This window comes from Phyllobates terribilis, unplaced genomic scaffold (assembly GCF_046119375.1).
Source record: "Phyllobates terribilis strain yellow unplaced genomic scaffold, ASM4611937v1 Scaffold_2__4_contigs__length_985480577, whole genome shotgun sequence".
Taxonomy (NCBI): Eukaryota; Metazoa; Chordata; class Amphibia; order Anura; family Dendrobatidae; genus Phyllobates; species Phyllobates terribilis.
In genome coordinates, this window is record NW_027362762.1 from 708,641,949 (window position 1) to 708,667,078 (window position 25,130).

The following is a 25,130-nucleotide window of genomic DNA, read 5'->3' on the forward strand; positions in this document are numbered from 1 at the left end:
CTTTTGGGTCATTCTCCAAATTGGTATCGGCTGTGCCTGAGGAGGAGAGCTTTTCCGGTGATTTGGAGAGAGTTTGGACGGATGTGCGTGGTAATCTTCAGGAGGCTAACAAAAAATCTAAGAGGTACTTTGATAGGAAACGGCAAGAGGTTTTGTTTGCTGTTGGTGACATGGCTTGGTTGTCCTCTAAGAATCTGCGATTGAGGATTCCTTCTAAAAAATTGGGTCCCAAGTTCGTAGGGCCCTTTAAGGTGCTTCAGATAGTTAACCAATCTGCTGTTAGGTTGGAGGTTCCTACCTCCTGGAAGATTAATCCGGTATTTCATGTTTCTTTGTTGAAAAGAGCTGATGTGTCGGATGGTGACGCCTCTGCCACTGTTCCTCCGGTGGTGGAGGACGGGGAATATGAAATTTCCCGCATCCTAAATTCTAGACGGTATAGAGGGAGTTTGCAGTATCTCGTCGCTTGGAAGGGTTTCGGACCCGAGGATAACTCGTGGGTGAGGGCGGATGATGTTTCTGCTTCCAGACTTGTCAGAGCGTTTCACAGGAGGTTTCCTGATAAGCCCGGGCCTAGGGGATCTGGAGGATCCTCTTAGAAGAGGGGGTACTGTTAGAACTCTCCTGTTAGGTTTTTTCTAGTTTGCTGGTCACATGACCATTTTTACCTATTTAATCCGGCTCCGCCCTCCTGGCCTTGCTGGACTTCATTGTAATTTCTACTCTTGAGCTAGCTTGGTACTCTGTTACCTGTCTCTGTCAGTTTTGCTAGGTCTTCGGACCTCTATGTTCTATTTTGTTTGTTTTTCCTATTTCTGCTACAATTTCTGCTAGGAGGTGTCCATCTTTCTCCCAGTCCCTAGTTCTTGTAGGGATCCCTTCCCTCACATCTATAGGTCTTCGTTCAGACTAGCCGAGGACTTTAGCGGGTCTGATCGCAGGATCAGGTTCCCCGTTACATCGTAGGGATTCAGCTTAGTTCTATTGTAGGGACAGATCTCCTGTCTTTCCTTAGTGCTTGTAGCAGATCATAACACCTGCTCCATGGCACCCTCCATCTAGAAGAGCAGCCCCACAGCTGTCGTGCAGGACTTTACTGCTCGCAAATGCTTCCTTATGAGGGCAGGAGCCTCTTACTTTATTCAGCTTTTTCATCATTTTTCTTTTTTCTTCTTCCGCGGCTTCGCGCCGGGTACTACTTCAGGATACGCCACCTTGGCCGCATCATGAGGAAGCACCTGTGGCGCGTCCACGCGCATATGAGACACCCAGAATGCGATGCTGTGACCGCGCTTCTCCGCTTACCCTGCAGGCCCGCCGGACCCAGCGATGGAGTTTAGGTCACTGCACTGGCCAAGGCAGGGAACCCCCGCTGCCTGGATCGGACCAGCCAGGCCTGGATCTTCTTTACAGGTATCTTCTTTCTTGCAGGTACCGCACACTGCAGGTCCCCCGTCAAGGACAGGAAACCAACTGATCCGGGGAGAGGTACCACCCTTTTTATCTGTAGGTTTCCTGTTCTTGAAGGGCGGATCCCCTCTCTCCATGGTGCTGTCATGGGGGAGGTAGAAAACTACATTCCTGGTGGACTGATCCCTCCGATCAAGAGGCGGCAACATATTCTAGAAATAGACTATTACCTACGATGCTGATGTTCATTTCTTATTCACAAATATTTCCTTTTTCAGGTTTAACAACAAAAACAAAATGCAATGCACTGATGAGCCCTGATGTAAATGTGATTAAAAACAACTACAAAAATTATAAAAGTGGCACAAAAATAGGCAGTGTTATTGAAAGAGTTAAATGGCTTTGAGTCACTGATTAAAGACTACAGATACACGTAGGTGTGCCTCATCAAATTCGGGTTACTCCAGCCTGGCCCAGATGGCCAAAATTGGCACATTGATGCCCAGAACAAGTTTGAGCCAAGCTGGAGTGACTTGTATTTGATGCGGCTCAAAATCATTTAACCCGTTAGAAACACGACTTATTCAAATCTGTGAAAATTGGTCGTTTCCCCACTTTGATACCCGAAAACCCTTATGAGCCAGCAGGGCTGTGGAGTCGGTAAGCACAACGTCCGACTCCTCAATTTCACTGACTTCGACTCCCTCTTGTTAAAGTGATAAATTTACTGCAGTAAAATGGAAACATGCTTTTAATCACCATTATGATAGAACATAAAATATATTTATTGGAATACAAAAAACTTTAATAAATTGTAAATATGCAATACACTATGCAAAAAGTAGGAAAAAAACAGTTTATAACAAAAACATACTGAGTAACATTTGTGCAGTCTATGAATTTGTTCTGAGAAATAGTATCACCTCCATCAGATCCTCCTTTATAGATGACCTCAAATCTGATCTAAAATTATTTTAAGGGTAGAGAACAGATTCATCTCAACTAAAAGCGGAGATCCTTAGATCAGAAACAGAACAGACATTATTTATAGGACATTTCATAACTTTCCCAAATTCTTATGAAAAAATATTCAGCACATCCTGCATTGAACTACTGTACCCAATTTATTATATATTTTAGGAGTCGGTCCATTTTATACCAACTCCACAGTCCTGTGAGACAGGCTGGCGTGACTTGAATTTGATGTGGGGCATCACCATCTGTACAATGGTGGTGTGAGATCAGTGGCTCAAAGTCATTTAACCCCTTATAATCACAGTTATTTATTAAAATCTATGAAAATTTGCTATTTGCCCACTTTGATACCAGCTCTGATGCCCAGGACAGGCTGGAGTTACCTGAATTTGACGAGAGATATCCCTATCTATGTCTGCAATGTGAGATCAGTCGCATAAAGACATTTAACCGTTCCAATAACATTCTTTGTTATCCACTTTGATACCCATTTTTGTGCCATTATAATTTTTGTAGCTATTTTTAATTGTATTTACATCAGGGCACCGCCCCGTAGTGTATTTTACTGCTGAGAGTAAAACTCGGCACTCAGCTTAAGGATGTGAGAGCTGAAGTGGTTTTTATTACAATCCATAAACCATACATGTCAAACTGTGGCCCGTGGGTCAAATCTGGCCAGCAGGGTGGTTTTATTTATTTATTATATATATATATATATATATATATATATATATATATATATATATATTTATTTATTATTTAGTTATTCTGCATGGAGGACTACGTGGGGCCCGTTATTCTGCATGGAGGACTACGTGGGGCCCGTTATTCTGCATGGAGGACTACGTGGGGCCCGTTATTCTGTATACTGTTTTTCATTTTGCCCGTGTGTTAGTTTGACATCCCTGCCAGAAACAGTCCAATGAATAGCTATGACATTTCGGTCCAACATGGACTTTCATCAGAAAAGCGGACTGGGACTGTATGGAGGATTAGAGAAACGCAGCACTGTAGTATAGTGACTGTGACTATGGAATGGGTGCCATGAATGGAATGAGCACCATTGTATATTATTATTGTGATTTTTTTTCTTTTTGTTTTAAGAAAAAAAACATTTTTAGCAAATAAGAAACCAACTTCAGCATTGTGTAATAGCTTCCACAATGAAAGCCTCAAGTGCATGTGCCCACTCCACTGCCTGCATAAGATGCCCAGCAGGACAGCTGAACATAAATGCCCCTTGTAGACTTGCACACACTCCACTAGTTCAAAACTGTTCAACCAATCACATCACGTCTTTCATGCTTCAACATCCCTGAATCTCCTTAGAGCCACGATCTGATTGGTTAGAAGGGAGAGTGCTGATATCTGACCCACAGGAAAAGTAGTAATAAGACATTAGGATGTACCTCCGCCATTCGCTGCGGTCCTTACAGCACAGCTAATAACATGAGGTCAGCTGCCTTCAGAACTGCTGGAAAGTACTGAGTGCTGCTTGCATATTGCTTTTCTGTCCAGTCCGTCCGCGCGCGCAGACTACTTCACGCATGCGCTGTTCAGCTCCAGATCAACGCTTGCAGGGTTCTGCTGCTTCTGCCTCTCCATCCCGGAAGCACGGAGTTGTGCCGGCGGAGCGCACATCCTCGGTGAGACCGCATACACACAGCACTTCCGTGTTCTCCTCTCTCTATTCCTCTAAGGGAGCGGGCACACAAGGCGGAGCTTCCGGGGGTGCTGGACCCGCCAAAATGGTTAACTCTTTAGCTGACGCTTTTCATACCGTAGACCTTGGTATTTTGTAGTGTCAGAGTTGCTCTGGTAATACACGGGCCTTACAGTCATAGTCACTGTGCTGAGATCTGTGTCCATTCCTACGTGTAATGGGGATCACCTGGCCGGTAAATATTCTCTTCACAGGTCTCACACTTGCCCCAATGTCAGCGGTGTGTGATGAGTCCGGCTTGTGACCTGCGGGACACCGGGGCAGAGATTGTCAAGCTTGTTTGATTTCCTCTGAGCAATAAATAAGTGGACATCCCCTTTAATCGTGTCAGGCTGAATTTACACGTCCATGAAACATGGTCCATCTATGGCCTGGGCATAGGTCTGCGCCGCGAACTCAACAGCCTCATGGATGACAGACCTGCGGACAGCCCGCACGTGGACCATAGTTTACCGATGTCTAACTTTGGCTTAGGGAATGTGCAGACTATCCGGAGCTGGCTGTGGACGTGATGCCTCCGACTGCTGCTCATTATGCAAATGAACACCGACCTCTTTTTTTTTTTCACCTGCAGACTTTCCGCCTGCATGCGGACCCGCAGGGGAAATTGACATGACGCGGTCTGGAAAGACGGGCCGCATGTCAGTTTACGCATAGTGGGCATGGGATTTGTATAAATCCCATCCACTATGCTGTAACATCGGGCTGTTGTGGATCGCACGCAGTGCACTTGTGCTGTGTCCAATCCGCAGTGAACACTGATCGTGTGCACATACCCTCATGACTCCATCGACTAGTCAAGTCTGCAAAAAGCGGACAGGCTCCGTGTGCAGCATAGCAGACATGCTGAGGAGCTGCTTTCTATTACATGTTCTGCTTCGGCTGTCCGAGACTTTAACATTGAGGGCCTATCCATTGATATCTGGCATCCTCGCTGATCCGCTGTTCCTGGTGTCGGCGGTGGCCAGAGTTGCACAGCTCTGCAGACTGAATAGTGAGGGTAGCCGGGTATATCCGCCCCCCCCTATTCAAATCAATAGTGGGCGGATGTGCAGTATCCACCACGGAAGTTGAGCAGTCAGTAGAGCTGTGCTGCGTAACTGAGCAGTTCTGGCCGGCAACAGCTGATCGGCAAGGGTGCCGGGTGTCACAGCCCCAGCAATCAGACATTGATGACCTAGCCAAAGAAAAGGACATCAATGTTAAAGTCCTGGACAACCCCTTTAAATCAAGACTGCCAAGATTTATTTCTTTTCCACACAGGTGATCTGTCCGTAAAAAAAAATCACTTGTGTGGACGGGCAGATGGGGTATTATTGGTTCAGTATGGAGCACAGCACTCTGACCGAATATACTCTCATCTGAACAAGACATAAGTCTTGCCCACAAGACCAGAGGAAAATGGTCATTAGGCCTGGAAGGGTTAAAGAGGCTTTCCATTGTTGTTTCTATAAGTAGCATACAGCAGAGATGATAAAAGGCAGACTCCCCTACTGATCCCCCACTCCTCTCCTAGTACTGCCCAGGTCCTCTCCTGGCTGGTACTGTACATCACCACTTCACCCCTGCTGCGTTTGGTGATATGCCAGAGGATTCGTATGTCCTTATGACCTGAAGAAGATGGAAAAGACCTGACAGCACTAGAAGAGGAGTTTTGGGAGATTGGGTTGCTGAGGATGCTTTTTAGTTATTTTAATGGACTCTATTTCATGTTTTTCTTTTTAAATTCAGGTTTATAAACACCTTTAGGTCACATGACTGATTATCTCGAACAAGCGCAGTCCATGGTTTTCACAGATATTACCTGCACCATGATAATCTATAGGGCTGTGTACATGACCGAGCGATCCGAGGAAAAAATTGGAGGTACAGGTGCATCTCACTAAATTAGAATATCATCAAAAAGTTAATTTATTTCAGTTCTTCAATACAAAAAGTGAAACTCCTATATTATATAGAGTCATTACAAACAGAGTGATCTATTTCAAGTGTTTATTTCTGTTAATGTTGATGATTATGGCTTACAGCCAAGGAAAACACAAAAGTCATTATCTCAGTTTATAACACCAGCTTTAAAAATGTTTTTAAAATCCAAAATGTTGGCCTACTGAAATGTATGTTCAGTAAATGCACTCAATACTTGGTCGGGGCTCCTTTTGCATCAATTACTGCATCAGTGCGGTGTGGCATGGAGGCGCTCAGTTGTTATGGAAGCCCAGGTTGCTTTGATAGCAGCCTTCAGCTCGTCTGAATTGTTGGGTCTGGTGTCTCTCATCTTCCTCTTGACAATACCCCATAGATTCTCTATGGGGTTAAGGTCAGGCGAGTTTGCTGGCCAATCAAGCACAGTGATACTGTTGTTATTAAACCAGTTATTGGTACTTTCGGCAGTGTGGACAGGTGCCAAGTCCTGCTGGAGAATGAAATTTCCATCTCCAAAAAGCTTGTCGGCAGAGGGAAGCATAAAGTGCTCTAAAATTTCCTGTTAGACGGCTGCGCTGACTTTGGTCTTGATAAAGCACAGTGGACCTACACCAGCAGATGACATGGCTCCCCAAACCATCACTGATTGTGGAAACTTCACACTAGACCTCAAGCAGCTTGGATTGTGTGCCTCTCCACTCTTCCTCCAGACTCTGGGACCTTGATTTCCAAATGAAAATTGGAACTCTGGGACCTTGTGGAGTGTGTCAATGATTGCCTTCTGGACATCTGTCAAGTCAGCAGTCTTCCTCATGATTGTCGAGCCTACTGTAATGCAGCAGGTTGCTGCATTGCTAGAATGTCCAGGGGGTGTGCACTAGCTGACCATTTACCTCCCCCTCAGGTGACTGATAATGTGACTGTGACATCACCACAGGTCCTGTGCGCACAGAAGGACTGATCACATGACTGTGACATCATCACAGGTCCTGTGTGCACTGAAGGATATATAAATCCTGGTGGTTTTGAAACAGGGTGTGAAAAAGGCGTGAGGCCTGTTCCCTGTGTGTGGGACACCGTTAGCCTGGGGAGGCTAGAGAGAGAGTGAGGCCTAGAGAGGCCTGGTGAAGCCTGAAAGGCAGAGACTGGATCCCTGGGTGTGTGGGGGATCCCAGTAGCCTTGGAAGGCAAGAGTCCTGGAAGGCAGAGGCTGGATGTTATGTGTGTAAACATCCCAGTAGCCTTGGAAGGTACGAGGCCTGGAGACCACGTCCGGGAAGCCGTAAAGCCACAGCGATGGCAGAACCGAGCTGAGAGAAGCAGCTAAAACCCGGCAAAGGTAAAAACGCTGCTTGATGTGGACATTGATATTGTTACCTTGCTGAAGGCTGTATCTGGAGCCAAGTGAACATATCTCACTGGAAAGGCTCTTGGACATTATATGTGTAATATGTCGGCGAGCCGCTGAGATGGACTATGTTATGAGCGGTTTATGATAAGTAATAAACTGCTGGATTGTGAAATACCGGAAAGACGTTGCATGTGTACTTTAATTGAAAGTGAAGCGAGTGCCCCTCAGCATGATGAATAGCGCTGCCTTACAGGTGGTTGGAGAATGCGGGCAAGTGCAGCCTGGTTGCTAGAGGTAAGGGCACAGGACGACGAGTGTGGATGCAAGCATCTTGCTGTGGTTCGGCGGGGTCACGAAGATTAAAGCATCTGGCGGTAACTCGGCGGGGTTGCGAAAATTGTCCTCGCACTCAAACCTGGTTTGTTGTGGCTCGGGGGGGCCACGAAAATTTTCCGGGGAGAGCGGTGTGAATTGTCTAGTGTGAACAGTGTACCGCGATGGCTGTGAATGGAGCAGTATCCCCAGACGGAATGGAGAAGGGGTTAGATGACCGGCTGCAAACGGTCTGCAGCGAAATGGAGTGTCCTGAAGAAATGCAGGAGCTGATAAAGATGGCTGTGAAGGGAGCAGCAAATGAGACTGAAGCTATTGAGCGATTAAAGTGCTTGTTAAAATCGCAGCAGGCATTTGAGAAACGACAACAGGTCGTGATACAGGAAGGGCAGGAGCTGTTGGCCCTTTACAGAAAGGCAGCAGAGGACCATGCTGTGAGATCTCCTGTGGCGCCGGTACTATCCCAGAGTGCCCAGGGAGGTGGTAAGATATGTTGTGAACTGGGTCCTAAGACTATTGCTGATTTTTTTTTTTTTGTAAAAATCCCCCTACAGGTGTGGGTGTCCAAAAGGGGGCGGAGTTTCAAAAGAGCGTGGAGTATAGAAAACCAAAATTGGTTACTGGTTGTGGGTTGGTACCGCCTAAAAATGACAATTTGACCGTTAATAACGGGGTAGCTCCAGTAGAAGGGGTTGACATCAAGGTGGGAGGTGACTTGTTGGTCCACAACACCATGGGGAGTGACACAGACCACAGAACTGACGGTGACACTACGAAAGTAGAAAGAGATTTCAGTCAGGAGGAGCTAGACGAGGTGAGAAAGTCCCCCTCTCGTCGTCGACGGTGCAAGGGCCACAAAAAAGTTGCTCCTGTAGCCTATGCTGAAAGCGCAAATAAAGAAAATGTAATGCTGTGTGCTTTTATTCCGAGTGTGGATCCTCCTTTAGAAGCAGAAGAGGAGGTGACGTTTCCAGTAGCAACCTCCGATACAGTACTGAGACAGAAGGATCAGGATCCGACAGCCCTGAAAGAGGAGGCGGCCAGTCATGACCAAGAGCTGGAGCCTATCAGGCAGCAGTGTCAGAGTGATGGGCATCAGCTAAGGGAAAACCTGGAGAACGGGTCCCCAGACCAGCTGAGCCTGGAGTCTGAACGGCAGAAAATTAACCAGGTTGTAAGGAACTTGCAGCGGGTACTGGAAGAAAGCAGCGAGGAAATCAACAAATGGAAAGAAATGTTCCAGAGAAATAAAGAGGTTTCTCAATTGGAGCTTGACAAAGCGGAGTGTGAAGATCAGTTGTGCGAGGTGAATCATCGCTTCTCCCTGGTACGGTTAGAGCTGAGGCAGGTGAAGCAAAAGCTGGATGAGGGTCTACACCAGAGGGATAGGAGCTGTCTGCCCTAAAAGAGGCGCTGCAGGATGAAGTTTCTGGACGTGATCAAAACCTAGAACGACTGCGCGAACAGTTCAACCAGGAGCTGTGTGAATCCAAGAAGGAGTGTGGTGAACTCAGTAAGGAACTGCAACAAATTAAGAGAGACTATGAGGATCTCCTCAAGGTTAAGGAAAAATTAGAGGAGGATAAGGCTGATGCGAGCTTGGGTGATTCGGTGGATGTAAAAGCCGAGATCAAGGAGTCGCTACAAGCCCATTTGAAGCAAGTGAAGCTTGAGAGACTGGCTGTCGAGAGCCGAGTGGGCTTATTGGAGACAGAGAGGTCTGAGAGAACTCTACTGTTAAAGGAGCAGTTGAAGCAGGAAGAGCTTCAGAGATGGGCTGCTGAGAGGCGAGTAGCTGATCTAGAGGAAGAAGTTTTCGAGCTCAAAGGTCGCCTGGCAAAGTATCACTCAGTGAACGAGGCCTCCTTGGAGAAGGAAAAGGGCAAACAAGTTGCACTTACTCCTTTTATACCATGAGAAGGGGGACCTGAGGAGAGCTAAGAGAGTGTTAACAGAAGATAAGTATGAAATGGAAGTGGTCAAGACGAAAATTCTTGAATTTGTAGCGGTGAGTCAGCTCAGGGGAAGCATACAGGGTGAAGAAGTTGAAAATCAGTTGTCCCTGAAACCTGAGCCAGATGATCATTTGGAGACCACCGGTGAGACACACGTCTCGGTACAAGTGTCTTATAGATGTACCCGAAGATTTGAGAGAAGAATGCACCAGAGAGTCAGTGCATGAAGAGTTTAAGAAGGCTGTGGGAGCCTGTAAGGTGTACTCGACCTCAGAAGCTAAACAGCTGGTGGTCCTGTCCACAACTGAAGTCACAGTGAAGAGGGTGACCATCCTAAGTGACATGAACTGGCGATGTATTCGCACAAAGCGGTTTGTCCGGTTGAAGACGGAAAAAGCCATTAGACAACTGGAGCTTATGAGAAAAGCTCAAAGTCTGCGTGAAGAGGTCATCCGGGTGCCTCATGCTCTGGTAAGAAAGCTCATTGGGAGAAATGGCCGAGCCATGCAAATGATGGTAAAGAAGTCTGGTGTGATGATAGTAAGCAGTCCTCGTGAATGTCAGGACTGGATACCAGATGAAGACAGCATGGTGTCATTCTCCGCTGTAGGAAAGGAAGAAAATCTTGCATATATACGAATGCTGATGGAGTACCGAGTGACCTACCTGCGAGACGTAGAACAGTTGAATCTCGCCAGACTGCGAATGGAAAGGCAGCATCGCCTGAGCAGCAGAAGGTGGCAGCCGTCTAGAAATTGAGACCAGACAGAGAAAGGGCCTCCTAAATAACAGAACAGCTACAGCTGAAGTTAGAGACCTTTCAAGATGTCCTGAGAGTAGTGGGCGTGGGTTTAGAGGTAGTGAGACCTCCAGTAACTCAGGTCTGAGAGGCCCATACAAACGACCCAATAGAGTATGGGACAGTACGGAGTCGAACCGGACCTTAGATACAAAGGCATGTGAGTCACACTGCTGTATTGACCGCTGGGAGCGGGGGAGGTCTGACAGGGTTACGACCCGGAAATGTGACTTAACGAATTCAGTGACAATGACAGATGGTAGTTCCTTAAGGAATGGGCTAATGTCGATGACTAATGTTCCAGGGACTGAGCAGCGCAATTGTCAAGTACATGGTCTCTGTGTGAACCGTGGGTTATAATATGATTGTGTATGCTATGTGTTCAACCCCACAAGTTTGAACAGAGGGGGGGGATATGTAATGCAGTGGGTTGCTGCATTGCTAGAATGTCCAGGGGGTGTGCTGTAGCTGACCATTTACCTCCCCCCCTCAGGTGACTGTGACATCACCACAGGTCCTGTGCGCACAGAAGGACTGATCACATGACTGACATCATCACAGGTCCTGTGTGCACTGAAGGATATATAAATCCTGGTGGTTTTGAAACAGGGTGTGAAAAAGGCGTAAGGCCTGTTCCCTGTGTGTGGGACACCGTTAGCCTGGGGAGGCTAGAGAGAGAGTGAGGCCTGGTGAAGCCTGAAAGGCAGAGGCTGGATCCCTGGGTGTGTGGGGGATCCCAGTATCCTTGGAAGGCAAGAGTCCTGGAAGGCAGAGGCTGGATGTTATGTGTGTAAACATCCCAGTAGCCTTGGAAGGTACGAGGCCTGGAGACCACGTCTGGGAAGCCGTAAAGCCACAGCTGTGGCAGAACCGAGATGAGAGAAGCAGCTAAAACCCGGCAAAGGTAAAAACGCTGCTTGATGTGGACATTGATATTGTTACCTTGCTGAAGGCTGTATCTGGAGCCAAGTGAACATATCTGTCACTGGAAAGGCTCTTGCACATTATATGTGTAATATGTCGGCGAGCCACTGAGATGGACTTTATGATAAGTAATAAACTGCTGGATTGTGAAATACCGGAAAGACGTTGCATGTGTGCTTTAATTGACCTGGTGAGGCGAGTGCCCCTCAGCATGATGAATAGCGCTGCCTTACGCTACTGAGACAGACTAAGGGACATTTTTATATGCGTAGGAAGCCTTTTGAGGTGTTTTTTGTTAATTATTTTGATTTACTGAGTTATTGACTTTTGTGTTTTCATTGGCTGTAATGACTCTATATAATATATGAGTTTCACTTTTTGTATTGAAGAACTGAAATAAATAAACTTTTTGATGATATTCTAATTTAGTGAGATGCACCTGTATGTCCGATTTTGATCCGAGTGTCAGACCGAAATCGGTCATGCAAGTCTATGGGTCCGGTAAAAACATTGGTCTGCACTCGAATGACATCCGAGTATGGTTCAATTTTCAGAGACTAACAGAATGGAGAAAGTATAAAAACTTTTTTTCTCTCTCTGAGAAACTGATGCTAATCATACACTAATCAGATTCTGATCAGAATAATAGGACCGTTTTTCTTGAATGGTGTGAACCTATCCTTAAAGGAATTGTCTCATCTTCATTGAAGGGTAAAATTGCAAAGTATCAGTGAAAATAAGCATCTTTACAATTTATCTTTTATTTAAAATCCTCCAAGGTCTCAAGAACGGAGGAATTTTTGATTGAATTGTGTACATCTTGTTGCCTAGGTTACCAGCCATCGTGCAGTCTCCGGTTCTAAAGCTTGACTCCACAGCGCTGATACATTAGATTGCTACAAGCTGTCATTGTTGTACTGCGACCTATACAGTCCTAACACTAGCATGGCTATGAAAACTGTCCCTCCAAATGTACTGTGTGATGAGGAAAAGTGGTAGAAGATAAAGGAAATGTGTTTGATATTTGACAGAATATTGTCTTCCATTCTTTCAATCTCCTATCACTTCTTCAGTGATAAAACACTTCTCCTTTACATTTTTTCAGTTTTAGGAAATTGTGTGTGTTGTCCTGTCCTCTAGATTGTGGACAAGGAGAGTGTTCACCATGCCATACCTGGGGTCTGAAGATGCTGTGGGGGAGCTGAAGAAAGCACTGTCTAATCCTCACATCCAAGGAGACAGATTGCGATACAGGAATGTCATCCACAAGGTGATCCGGTAAGAAAGATACTGCGGACTGCAAATTATTATAGAGTACTTTAGTAAAGTTAGTGCAGTATAATTACTATTTTTGGAGTCATATTTAGGCATAGAAAGGACAACCGGATTCAAACTATATTGCTGAATTAATGCTAATATTTTAGTGTCAGGGCTGTGTCTTACCCTCTAAAGCTGGTCATACAGGACAACCCGTATTAAAGGGTACAGGCCAGCGCTGCTTTTCCATACACCCCCTCTTCAGATAAGAGATAATAATACTCTTTATATAGCGCCAACATATTCCGCAGCGCTTTACAATTCAGAGGTTCATATACAACAGTCATAAGTAACATACAGTTGTATGAAAAAGTTTGGGCACCCCTATTAATCTTAAGCTTAATGTTTTATAAAAATTGGTGCTTTTGCAACAGCTATTTCAGTTTGATATATGTAATAACTGTTGGACACAGTAATATTTCTGCCTTGAAATGAGGTTTATTGTACTAACAGAAAATGTGCAATCTGCATTCAAACAAAATTTGACAGGTGCATAAATATGGGCACCCTTATCATTTTCTTGTTTTAAATACTCCTACCTACTTTTTACTGACTTACTAAAGCACTTTTTTTGGTTTTGTAACCTCATTGAGCTTTGAACTTCATAGCCTGGTGTATGCAATCATGAGAAAAGCTACTTAAAGTGGCCACTTGCAAGTTGTTCTCCTGTTTGAATCTCCTCTGAAGAGTGGCATCATGGGCTCCTCAAAACAACTGTTCTGAAAACAAAGATTATTCAACATAGTTGTTCAGGGGAAGGATACAAAAAGCTGTCTCAGAGATTTAACCTGTCAGTATCCACTGTGAGGAACATAGTAAGGAAATGGAAGAACACAGGGACAGTTCTTGTTAAGGCCAGAAGTGGCAGGCCAAGAAAAACATCAGAAAGGCAGAGAAGAAGAATGGTGAGATCAGTCAAGGACAATCCTCGGACCACCTCCAGAGAGCTGCAGCATCAACTTGCTGCAGATGGTGTCACTGTGCATCGGTCAACTATACAATGCACTTTGCACAAGGAGAAACTGTATGGGAGAGTGATGCGAAAGAAGCCGTTTCTGCAAGCACGCCACAAACAGAGTCGGCTGAGGTATGCAAAAGCACATTTGGAGAAGCCAATTTCTTTTTGGAAGAAAGTCCTGTGGACTGATGAAACCAAGATTGAGTTGTTTGGTCATACAAAAAGGCGTTATGCATGGCAGCAAAAAAACACAGCATTCCAAGAAAAACACTTGCTACCCACAGTAAAATTTGGTGGCGGTTCCATCATGCTTTTGGGCTGTGTGGCCAATGCCGGCACCGGGAATCTTGTTAAAGTTGAGGGACGCATGGATTCCACTCAGTATCAGCAGATTCTTGACAATAATGTTCAAGAATCAGTGACAAAGTTGAAGTTACGCAGGGGATGAATCTTTCAGCAATACAATGATCCAAAACACCGCTCCAAATCTACTCAGGCATTCATGCAGAGGAACAATTACAATGTTCTGGAATGGCCATCCCAGTCCCCAGACCTTAATATCATTGAACATCTGTGGGATCATTTGAAGAGGGCTGTCCATGCTCGGCGACCATCAAACTTAACTGAACTGGAATTGTTTTGTAAAGAGGAATGGTCAAAAATACCTTCATCCAGGATCCAGGAACTCATTAAAAGCTACAGGAAGCGACTAGAGGCTGTTATTTTTGCAAAAGGAGGATCTACTAAATATTAATGTCACTTTTCTGGTGAGTTGCCCATACTTATGCACCTGTCAAATTTTGTTTGAATGCAGATTGCACATTTTCTGTTAGTACAATAAACCTCATTTCAAGGCAGAAACATTACTGTGTCCAACAGTTATTACATATATCAAACTGAAATAGCTGTTGCAAAAACACCAATTTTTAAAAAACATTAAGCTTAAGATTAATAGGGGTGCCCAAACTTTTTCATATAACTGTAGCTAAAGATAATTAAAGCAAAAATAATGACGACCCTGCTCGTAAGAGCTTCCAATCTACAATGAGGTGGGGGTGACACAAAGTACAGGGGCTTATTTACAATGATGGTCCAGCCATCTTGAAGGGATGAGGGAGAGATAAAGGCTGCATGAGTTAGTCACCAGCCAGTATCTGTAGAGCTTTTGGGTGCAGTGGAGTTTGGTGGAGACTTATGTTTGGAGAAATAATGAATGGGCTATAAAAATATAAAAGGACTTTGATTAGGGAATGTGAAAGACCACCCTAAACAAATGTGTTTTTAGGGAGCGCCTAAAACTGTGTAAGTTGTGGTTCGTCCTAATTTCTTGGGGTAGAGCATTCCAAAGAATAGGTGCAGCTCGGGAGAAGTCTTGGAGCCAGGAGTGGGAGGTACAGATTAGTGCGGATGTTAGTCAAAAGTCGCTTGCGGAGGAGCGTAGAGAACGGGTAGGCTGATAAACAGAATTGAGGAAGGAGATGTAGGGGGGTGCCGCACTGTGGAAAGGTTTGTGGATGAGAACAAGCAATTTAAATTGGATCCTATAATGTATGGGCAGCCAGTGCAATGACTGGCACAAAGCGGAAGCGTCCTGTACAGGCAGCTTTCTAATTTGTATTCACACATCAGTTTTTTACGTACGAGTGCTATCCTTTTTTCCCACAGATAGCACTCATACTTATGACAGTCTAAGGAGTTGTTCACATGTCTGTGTTTTTTTGTGGTCCGTGCAAAATTTGTCAGATCAAACTCGGCAGTTAAAGTCTATGAGTCAGTGAAAAAATCTGACAGCATTCAGACGCTATCCGTGTGCTGTCTGTTTTTCACTGAAGGAAAAATAGGAGAAGCTGGAGAAACTTTTTTTTCCTTTTATCAGAGAAAAAAAATGATGAAACTCGAAAAAGGGGAAAAAAAAACCTGACGTCTGAATGAGGCCTAACAGTGGGGAGCTGTTATAGAAGAGGTTATCAGACTTACTGTGACACTGCCATCATTCTCATGATGCACACTCTGAGTGTTGATATTATACCGTACAATGTTTTTTTAAAGGCACATGACTCTTGGAGTTGATGTATCCAGCGTCTTTATGGAGATGGTTAAAGCCAGTGCTACTGTAGATATTGTGCAAAAGAAACTGGTTTACTTATACATGTGCACGTATGCCGCTCAAAAACCAGATTTGGCACTATTAACAATCAACACCCTATGTAAGGATTGCTCGGACCCCAACCCTATGGTGAGAGGATTGGCGCTGCGGAGCATGTGCAACCTCAGGTCAGTATTTTATGAAGATTTAATTATGTTACTTACACTGAAATACATACAGGTAAGAGTTTTTCTCTATATCCTCCATGTTGTCACACATAACTATTATATAATCCGTGCACTGACTGCAATACCCGGCCCATCCATGGGTCCCTTCACCTGCACCAACAGCCTTCGGTTTCGTTCATACGAACGTATTTTCTGTCCGAATGCTTTCCATGGAAAAAAAAATGGACAGCAGTCAGACCAATGTTATTCAATGGGGCAGTGCAGATGAGCGATAATTTTTCACTGACTGAATCTGTGTGTGAAAAAAATTGCAGCATGCACTAGTTTCTTCCGTAAGCCGGATGAGGCGCCCCCTTCATGTCTACGGGTGCACAAAAAATAAAATCTGATGCCATATGGAGCTGCAGTATAGCATCCAATTTTTACGGATACATTGCAGTTCTGTAACATAGGAAACTAGGAATGATTACTGTACTGAAATCATCTCACTTTCCTGGATGAAACTGAACATTTGTTATACTGCTTTCTGAACCTACATTTATACACATATATGAAGCTAGTTAGTTTGGGTCTGGAGACCTGTTGTTGGCCAGGCATTGCGGTGTGTGTTAATGTGTAGGAGTTTTTCCTCCACTTGGATGTGTCCTGTTCTACATAACTTCTGGATCGCTCAGTGGTGTGTCTGCAGGATGCATCTATGTGGTCTGCTATGGCGGTTACAAAGGAAGCTGAAAGTATATGAAAGTGTTCTTACACCTGTACTGACCCCGAAGCACAGTGTCTGCCCTAAAGTGTACATCACCTGTAGCCTTCATTAAACATAAAAAGGTTTATTAGTAAGGTTAAAGAAGCCTCTTTGCTTTATTTGGGTAAATGGACATCACAGATCCGGGTCCCCCACAGGCTCCAGTGGTCCTGTGATTACATGGACGTCCTGTCAGCTGCCTGCCCACCATGTAATTCCACGCTACTCATTCATCGGCACAATCCGCTTTTTGCCAGGAGTAGGACCCTGGGCTTTCATCTGATCATACATGGGCTACATTTTGAAGTGGGTTGTCTCTGAGTAGACAACCCTTTCCATTTTGTGGCTTTTTATTTTTTGCCATAATGTCTATTAATTCTCTCTCAGGATGCCAGGGATCCAGGAGTACATCCAGCAGCCTGTTCAGAATGGACTGCGAGACAAAGCTTCCTATGTGAGGAGAGTGGCAGTGCTGGGGTGTGCCAAAATGCACAGGCAGCAGTGGGATGTGGAGATTGGTAAGGATTTTGTCACCATTGTAATGTAACACTGTTTTTAGCTGTAATGTTTTGGCAACTGACTCGACTATATCTGTGCTCCTAAACCTGGAAAATGGGTCGTTTAACTTGTTATTAGTTTGCTCTCTGTGAGCGTGACATAACTATTGATCGGTAAGTACTGGTGAGATCCTCGTCTGGATTATTTTCTACTTTTAACGGATCTAAGGGGTAATTTTTCTCTGTGTGGAGAGTGACATTCTAGGTCTGGCATGACAATGTGAGGAGGCTTATAAGCCTTGCAATGCTCCTCTGGGAAATGAAATATGCAATTTGCCTTTTCAGAGAGGAAGAAGACTTGAACTCTAGTGCCGCTTTTTGGAAGTAGCAATCCTAAAAGTCACTATCAACCCTTCAAGGAGCCTTGACATACGACTTAGGATAAAAGCAATCCTGGTTTGGCTTTGGTTTGGCTTTTATCCTAGGATACTTCCAATAGTGGCACTAGAGTCCAAGTCCTCTTTCTCTCTGAAGAGGCAATTTGCATTTCTACTTTTAGTTTAGTCACTGCTTGCCACGACTGACTGCCAGACTTAAGCATGTACCGATGGCCTGCACAGTGAGGTTAATAAGTCAACCATGGAGTGTATAGTGATAGCACTGGTAACACGAGATATTGCTTAGTAGGATGGGAGACTACTTACTATAACTGAGACAAAACCTACAAAAGACAAAAGACAAAAATATATCTCATACCCTACCATCATTATATATAAATGTAAAGCAAAGTTGCATAATAAATATAGGGTACTTAGTGAACTATTTTTGATCAAAAAAAGTATACAAGCCGTCCCACCAGCGACAAGGTGACCCTAAATTGGGACGGTACCTATACTGCCTATATTAAAAACCTTACTGTATATCAAAGTTGAAGTAATGCATATAAAAGGGTAGACAAATAGGACCAGGTCCCAACTCCAGACCACCCAGGCCCGTGGTAAGCTACATATATACCAGTCAGCTCAACAAAGGGGATGCCACACCCTTAAATTGCACAGAATGCAAACAAGACAAAAAACCAGGCAATGTGAACTGAGGTCTAAGATGGTAGACATGCAAGAAATAGGAGCATGTTCACACTAGCAAAAAAGAAACAAAACCTACAAAAGACAAAAATATATCTCATACCCTACCATCATTATATATAAATGTAAAGCAAAGTTGCATAATAAATATAGGGTACTTAGTGAACTATTTTTGATCAAAAAAAGTATACAAGCCGTCCCACCAGCGACAAGGTGACCCTAAATTGGGACGGTACCTATACTGCCTATATTAAAAACCTTACTGTATATCAAAGTTGAAGTAATGCATATAAAAGGGTAGACAAATAGGACCGGGTCCCAACTCCAGACCACCCAGGCCTGTGGTAAGCTGCATATATACCAGTCAGCTCAACAAAGGGGATGCCACACCCTTAAATTGCACAGAATGCAAACAAGACAAAAAACCAGGCAATGTGAACTGAGGTCTAAGATGGTAGACATGCAAGAAATAGGAGCATGTTCACACTAGCAAAAAAGAAACAAAACCTACAAAAGACAAAAGACAAAAATATATCTCATACCCTACCATCATTATATATAAATGTAAAGCAAAGTTGCATAATAAATATAGGGTACTTAGTGAACTATTTTTGATCAAAAAAAGTATACAAGCCGTCCCACCAGCGACAAGGTGACCCTAAATTGGGACGGTACCTATACTGCCTATATTAAAAACCTTACTGTATATCAAAGTTGAAGTAATGCATATAAAAGGGTAGACAAATAGGACCGGGTCCCAACTCCAGACCACCCAGGCCCGTGGTAAGCTACATATATACCAGTCAGCTCAACAAAGGGGATGCCATACCCTTAAATTGCACAGAATGCAAACAAGACAAAAAACCAGGCAATGTGAACTGAGGTCTAAGATGGTAGACATGCAAGAAATAGGAGCATGTTCACACTAGCAAAAAAGAAACAAAACCTACAAAAGACAAAAATATATCTCATACCCTACCATCATTATATATAAATGTAAAGCAAAGTTGCATAATAAATATAGGGTACTTAGTGAACTATTTTTGATCAAAAAAAGTATACAAGCCGTCCCACCAGCGACAAGGTGACCCTAAATTGGGACGGTACCTATACTGCCTATATTAAAAACCTTACTGTATATCAAAGTTGAAGTAATGCATATAAAAGGGTAGACAAATAGGACCGGGTCCCAACTCCAGACCACCCAGGCCCGTGGTAAGCTACATATATACCAGTCAGCTCAACAAAGGGGATGCCATACCCTTAAATTGCACAGAATGCAAACAAGACAAAAAACCAGGCAATGTGAACTGAGGTCTAAGATGGTAGACATGCAAGAAATAGGAGCATGTTCACACTAGCAAAAAAGAAACAAAACCTACAAAAGACAAAAGACAAAAATATATCTCATACCCTACCATCATTATATATAAATGTAAAGCAAAGTTGCATAATAAATATAGGGTACTTAGTGAACTATTTTTGATCAAAAAAAGTATACAAGCCGTCCCACCAGCGACAAGGTGACCCTAAATTGGGACGGTACCTATACTGCCTATATTAAAAACCTTACTGTATATCAAAGTTGAAGTAATGCATATAAAAGGGTAGACAAATAGGACCGGGTCCCAACTCCAGACCACCCAGGCCCGTGGTAAGCTACATATATACCAGTCAGCTCAACAAAGGGGATGCCACACCCTTAAATTGCACAGAATGCAAACAAGACAAAAAACCAGGCAATGTGAACTGAGGTCTAAGATGGTAGACATGCAAGAAATAGGAGCATGTTCACACTAGCAAAAAAGAAACAAAACCTACAAAAGACAAAAGACAAAAATATATCTCATACCCTACCATCATTATATATAAATGTAAAGCAAAGTTGCATAATAAATATAGGGTACTTAGTGAACTATTTTTGATCAAAAAAAGTATACAAGCCGTCCCACCAGCGACAAGGTGACCCTAAATTGGGACGGTACCTATACTGCCTATATTAAAAACCTTACTGTATATCAAAGTTGAAGTAATGCATATAAAAGGGTAGACAAATAGGACCGGGTCCCAACTCCAGACCACCCAGGCCCGTGGTAAGCTACATATATACCAGTCAGCTCAACAAAGGGGATGCCACACCCTTAAATTGCACAGAATGCAAACAAGACAAAAAACCAGGCAATGTGAACTGAGGTCTAAGATGGTAGACATGCAAGAAATAGGAGCATGTTCACACTAGCAAAAAAGAAACAAAACCTACAAAAGACAAAAATATATCTCATACCCTACCATCATTATATATAAATGTAAAGCAAAGTTGCATAATAAATATAGGGTACTTAGTGAACTATTTTTGATCAAAAAAAGTATACAAGCCGTCCCACCAGCGACAAGGTGACCCTAAATTGGGACGGTACCTATACTGCCTATATTAAAAACCTTACTGTATATCAAAGTTGAAGTAATGCATATAAAAGGGTAGACAAATAGGACCGGGTCCCAACTCCAGACTACCCAGGCCCGTGGTAAGCTACATATATACCAGTCAGCTCAACAAAGGGGATGCCACACCCTTAAATTGCACAGAATGCAAACAAGACAAAAAACCAGGCAATGTGAACTGAGGTCTAAGATGGTAGACATGCAAGAAATAGGAGCATGTTCACACTAGCAAAAAAGAAACAAAACCTACAAAAGACAAAAGACAAAAATATATCTCATACCCTACCATCATTATATATAAATGTAAAGCAAAGTTGCATAATAAATATAGGGTACTTAGTGAACTATTTTTGATCAAAAAAAGTATACAAGCCGTCCCACCAGCGACAAGGTGACCCTAAATTGGGACGGTACCTATACTGCCTATATTAAAAACCTTACTGTATATCAAAGTTGAAGTAATGCATATAAAAGGGTAGACAAATAGGACCGGGTCCCAACTCCAGACCACCCAGGCCCGTGGTAAGCTACATATATACCAGTCAGCTCAACAAAGGGGATGCCTGGTGGGACGGCTTGTATACTTTTTTTGATCAAAAATAGTTCACTAAGTACCCTATATTTATTATGCAACTTTGCTTTACATTTATATATAATGATGGTAGGGTATGAGATATATTTTTGTCTTTTGTAGGTTTTGTTTCTTTTTTGCTAGTGTGAACATGCTCCTATTTCTTGCATGTCTACCATCTTAGACCTCAGTTCACATTGCCTGGTTTTTTGTCTTGTTTGCATTCTGTGCAATTTAAGGGTGTGGCATCCCCTTTGTTGAGCTGACTGGTATATATGTAGCTTACCACGGGCCTGGGTGGTCTGGAGTTGGGACCCGGTCCTATTTGTCTACCCTTTTATATGCATTACTTCAACTTTGATATACAGTAAGGTTTTTAATATAGGCAGTATAGGTACCGTCCCAATTTAGGGTCACCTTGTCGCTGGTGGGACGGCTTGTATACTTTTTTTGATCAAAAATAGTTCACTAAGTACCCTATATTTATTATGCAACTTTGCTTTACATTTATATATAATGATGGTAGGGTATGAGATATATTTTTGTCTTTTGTAGGTTTTGTTTCTTTTTTGCTAGTGTGAACATGCTCCTATTTCTTGCATGTCTACCATCTTAGACCTCAGTTCACATTGCCTGTTTTTTTGTCTTGTTTGCATTCTGTGCAATTTAAGGGTGTGGCATCCCCTTTGTTGAGCTGACTGGTATATATGTAGCTTACCACGGGCCTGGGTGGTCTGGAGTTGGGACCCGGTCCTATTTGTCTACCCTTTTATATGCATTACTTCAACTTTGATATACAGTAAGGTTTTTAATATAGGCAGTATAGGTACCGTCCCAATTTAGGGTCACCTTGTCGCTGGTGGGACGGCTTGTATACTTTTTTTGATCAAAAATAGTTCACTAAGTACCCTATATTTATTATGCAACTTTGCTTTACATTTATATATAATGATGGTAGGGTATGAGATATATTTTTGTCTTTTGTCTTTTGTAGGTTTTGTTTCTTTTTTGCTAGTGTGAACATGCTCCTATTTCTTGCATGTCTACCATCTTAGACCTCAGTTCACATTGCCTGTTTTTTTTTTTACTATAACTGAGACATAGGCTCCCAGACTTGATAACGTACTGTTGAAGACTGTGATGGGCATTACGGGGGTCCCAAAATGAGCGTCATTGGAAGGATTCAAAAACTGACAGTCGGAGGTGACCAATAAGATCGCTGGAAGATCATTTGAAACCGATGCCAAGTACAAAAATGCTTATTTCAACTGCAATGTTTAGTGTCCAACAACTCCGTTAATAATCTAATTGCATCCCATTTGAGCAGGGGTGTACAACTTTTTATGATCTGTGGATTGCAGTGTCATACTCAACCATTCCCATAGGCTGTAAACCAGCTTAAATACAGAACGGACGTAGGATCCACTTTCAGCTCCTTCTGTCAGGAGAATAGGAACTGCTGTCTTCCCAAACCACCCTTCATAGAGGAGGAGACCATGCGAGCATTTGACTTTCTCCATGGAAGTTCATGAGTATTACTTTAATATTCCAGCATTTCACGACTCCCACACATAGATGGCCCCTCTAGCTCTGTTCTGGAGTGAAAAGCAGGGATTAAGAGACCACACTGTCAATATATGGGGGACCCAGTTCACCATTTGTACTTATCCAACCCTGCTACTGCCATATACAGACAATCATTTCTGTATCCAGATAATTGGGGGCTGCAGAGAATGGCATGGTGGATTGCACATTTTATACCCCTGCTTAAGCTTGTGTTAAAACTACATCAAAAACTACAATTGAAACATGTTTTGTGGTTTCTCAGTAAATTGCCACAATTTTGCGTCACAGATATTGGACACGTTTATTACATTTATTTTTCATACGTCCCCTGTACAAAATGTGGCCCCATTCTGCTGCCTGTAATGCACATGTGCTGAGAGCTGTCATAGCAGTAGAGCGGGCGGCTGGAGAGGCAGTCACCGGGGTAGTCACAGCGCCACCACTATATTAACAGCTATGGACTTTGCAGCGTTTACTCACAGTACATTTGGGCAGAGGAGGGCGCTGATTTGTGTCTTGTGGTAAGAAATGAGGCATTTTAGTGTTTCATATGCCATTACACATCCATTTCACATTTCCAAAATTTCATCAGAAGTGGACAACTCTTTTAAGAAAATAGGAAGCAAGCAACGTCAAAGCTTCATGTCTTTTGAGTATGTTTTTTTTCATTATGGCTTTTCTAGCTGTCACTGAGGTTGAGCATTTACTTGTTTTCTTATTTTCTTTTTTATATGAATAATGAATAACTGCAACTTTACAAGTCACTAATATCTGCAAAGTGAAAAGGAAAAAGAAGGTGTTTGATTGTAATGATTCAACCATGATGTGCATACAGCTTCTATGCAAACCAGTATGGTAAAGGTTGATGCAGCTTCTGTCAGTCTGCTCCTGACCGCAGTGGAGGCATCTGTGGTCGGCTCAGTATAATTCACACTCGGTATGTGACAGACTTCTGAGATGCATTTTCTCAGAAATCATGGCTTAGACAGCCATGTAAATAGCATTCAAAAAAAGAAGGTGGAAGGAAAGTATGTTTCACAGCGATCACACAATGAACTCTGAACTTGCTTGACCACAAGCTAAGTCCACAAGTCCTAAAACGCCATCTGTACATTCTGAACTGTGTGGGAGTTGTGTTGTTTTTTTTAGATGGAGCTATTGTGAATGAGTTATACAGTCTTCTGCGAGACCCAGACCCAATTGTGTTAGTGAACGGTTTACGAGCTCTGGAAGAAATCTTGAGAGGAGAAGGTGGAGTTGTTATCAACAAGCCCATTGCTCATCATCTGCTGAATAGGTATGTGCTTTTTAAAGTTTTATTCTTACGGTCACGGCCCCACCATCCGTATTCGGTCAGTATTTTTCTCAGGAGTGGGAGACAAAACCAGGTGAGGAACAATCAGAGAATAGGTATAATAGAAACAAGTCACCAATTCTGCATTTATCACCCACTCCTGGTTTTGGCTCCCACTCCTGAGAAAAAATACTGACCAAATACTGATAGTGGGGCCGTGGCCTACTACTACTGCTACAGTCAGCATGTCATGGTCAGGGGCCGTCTTGTAAAATGTGCTACCCCTGAACTTGAAATTGCTGACAGATCCATAAGTGTTCTTCACTATAGTTAAGGAGTGCAGTGGAAGCAGCTTTGTCATTTATTTATTTATTCATCTGTGACAAACACTGATGACACACTGATGGTAAAAATGGACATAAGGAACGAAATTTGATAACACACTAATACAAAAACACTGATGACACCGGTATCGTTTTTTCTCATATGTGTTTTTATGCCATTTCTTATACTAATCATTATTATTACAATACCATTTTTTTTCGCAAACATGGACTTGTGAATGAGGCCTTAGGCCGACAGCTTTCTAAGCTTCCTCAATTTAGTATGCAGGGTGTGGTTACTTATCAACCGCTTGACTTTTATTATCTGGGTGACCTTTTATTTTCTACATGTGGTTACAAGGTAGACATAGAGGTTGTACCTGCCACACAAGACACTCGGTCAATGCTAGAGAAGCTTGTGTTAGACACATTGTACTCAGACAACAGGAATTGTAAGAACACCGCACAATAAATCATGTTGTACAATGCCACACTTGTTAGACAGAGGAAAGGGGATTACAGGAGACAAGGTGGAGCTTTATTGGTTGACTTGCCAATGCCTATCTTTGTGCAGTTTCAGCATAGTAGAGTATTTACAACGATGAGCTCTAAATGATACTCAAGTCTGAACTTTTAGGCTTACCTCTTACTTATTTTCCTCATTA

At 43.2% G+C, this 25,130-nt stretch overlaps 2 protein-coding genes across 6 annotated transcripts in view; one reads left to right on the forward strand and one right to left on the reverse strand.

Moving 5' to 3' along the window:
- The window catches only part of DCLRE1B (DNA cross-link repair 1B), a 35,064-nt gene extending 30,984 nt beyond the window's left edge, over positions 1–4,080 (reverse strand). For both annotated transcript variants that reach the window (XM_073667159.1, XM_073667160.1), the window contains exon 1: positions 3,795–4,080. The gene's annotated coding sequence lies outside the window, so the exon portion shown is untranslated. The remainder of the gene's footprint in view (positions 1–3,794) is intronic.
- AP4B1 (adaptor related protein complex 4 subunit beta 1) overlaps positions 3,933–25,130 on the forward strand; it is a 43,831-nt gene continuing 22,633 nt past the window's right edge. Inside the window, exons 1-5 of one of the 4 annotated variants that reach the window (XM_073667154.1) lie at positions 3,933–4,031; positions 12,499–12,671; positions 15,718–15,942; positions 17,075–17,205; positions 23,998–24,145. In XM_073667154.1, the coding sequence (XP_073523255.1) occupies positions 12,559–12,671; positions 15,718–15,942; positions 17,075–17,205; positions 23,998–24,145 (617 nt within the window). In that variant the 5' untranslated portion in view covers positions 3,933–4,031; positions 12,499–12,558. Of the gene's footprint in view, positions 4,032–4,051; positions 4,137–4,173; positions 4,284–12,498; positions 12,672–15,717; positions 15,943–17,074; positions 17,206–23,997; positions 24,146–25,130 lie in introns of those variants that run through there. The other 3 variants (XM_073667158.1, XM_073667157.1, XM_073667155.1) reach the window with 3 other exon arrangements.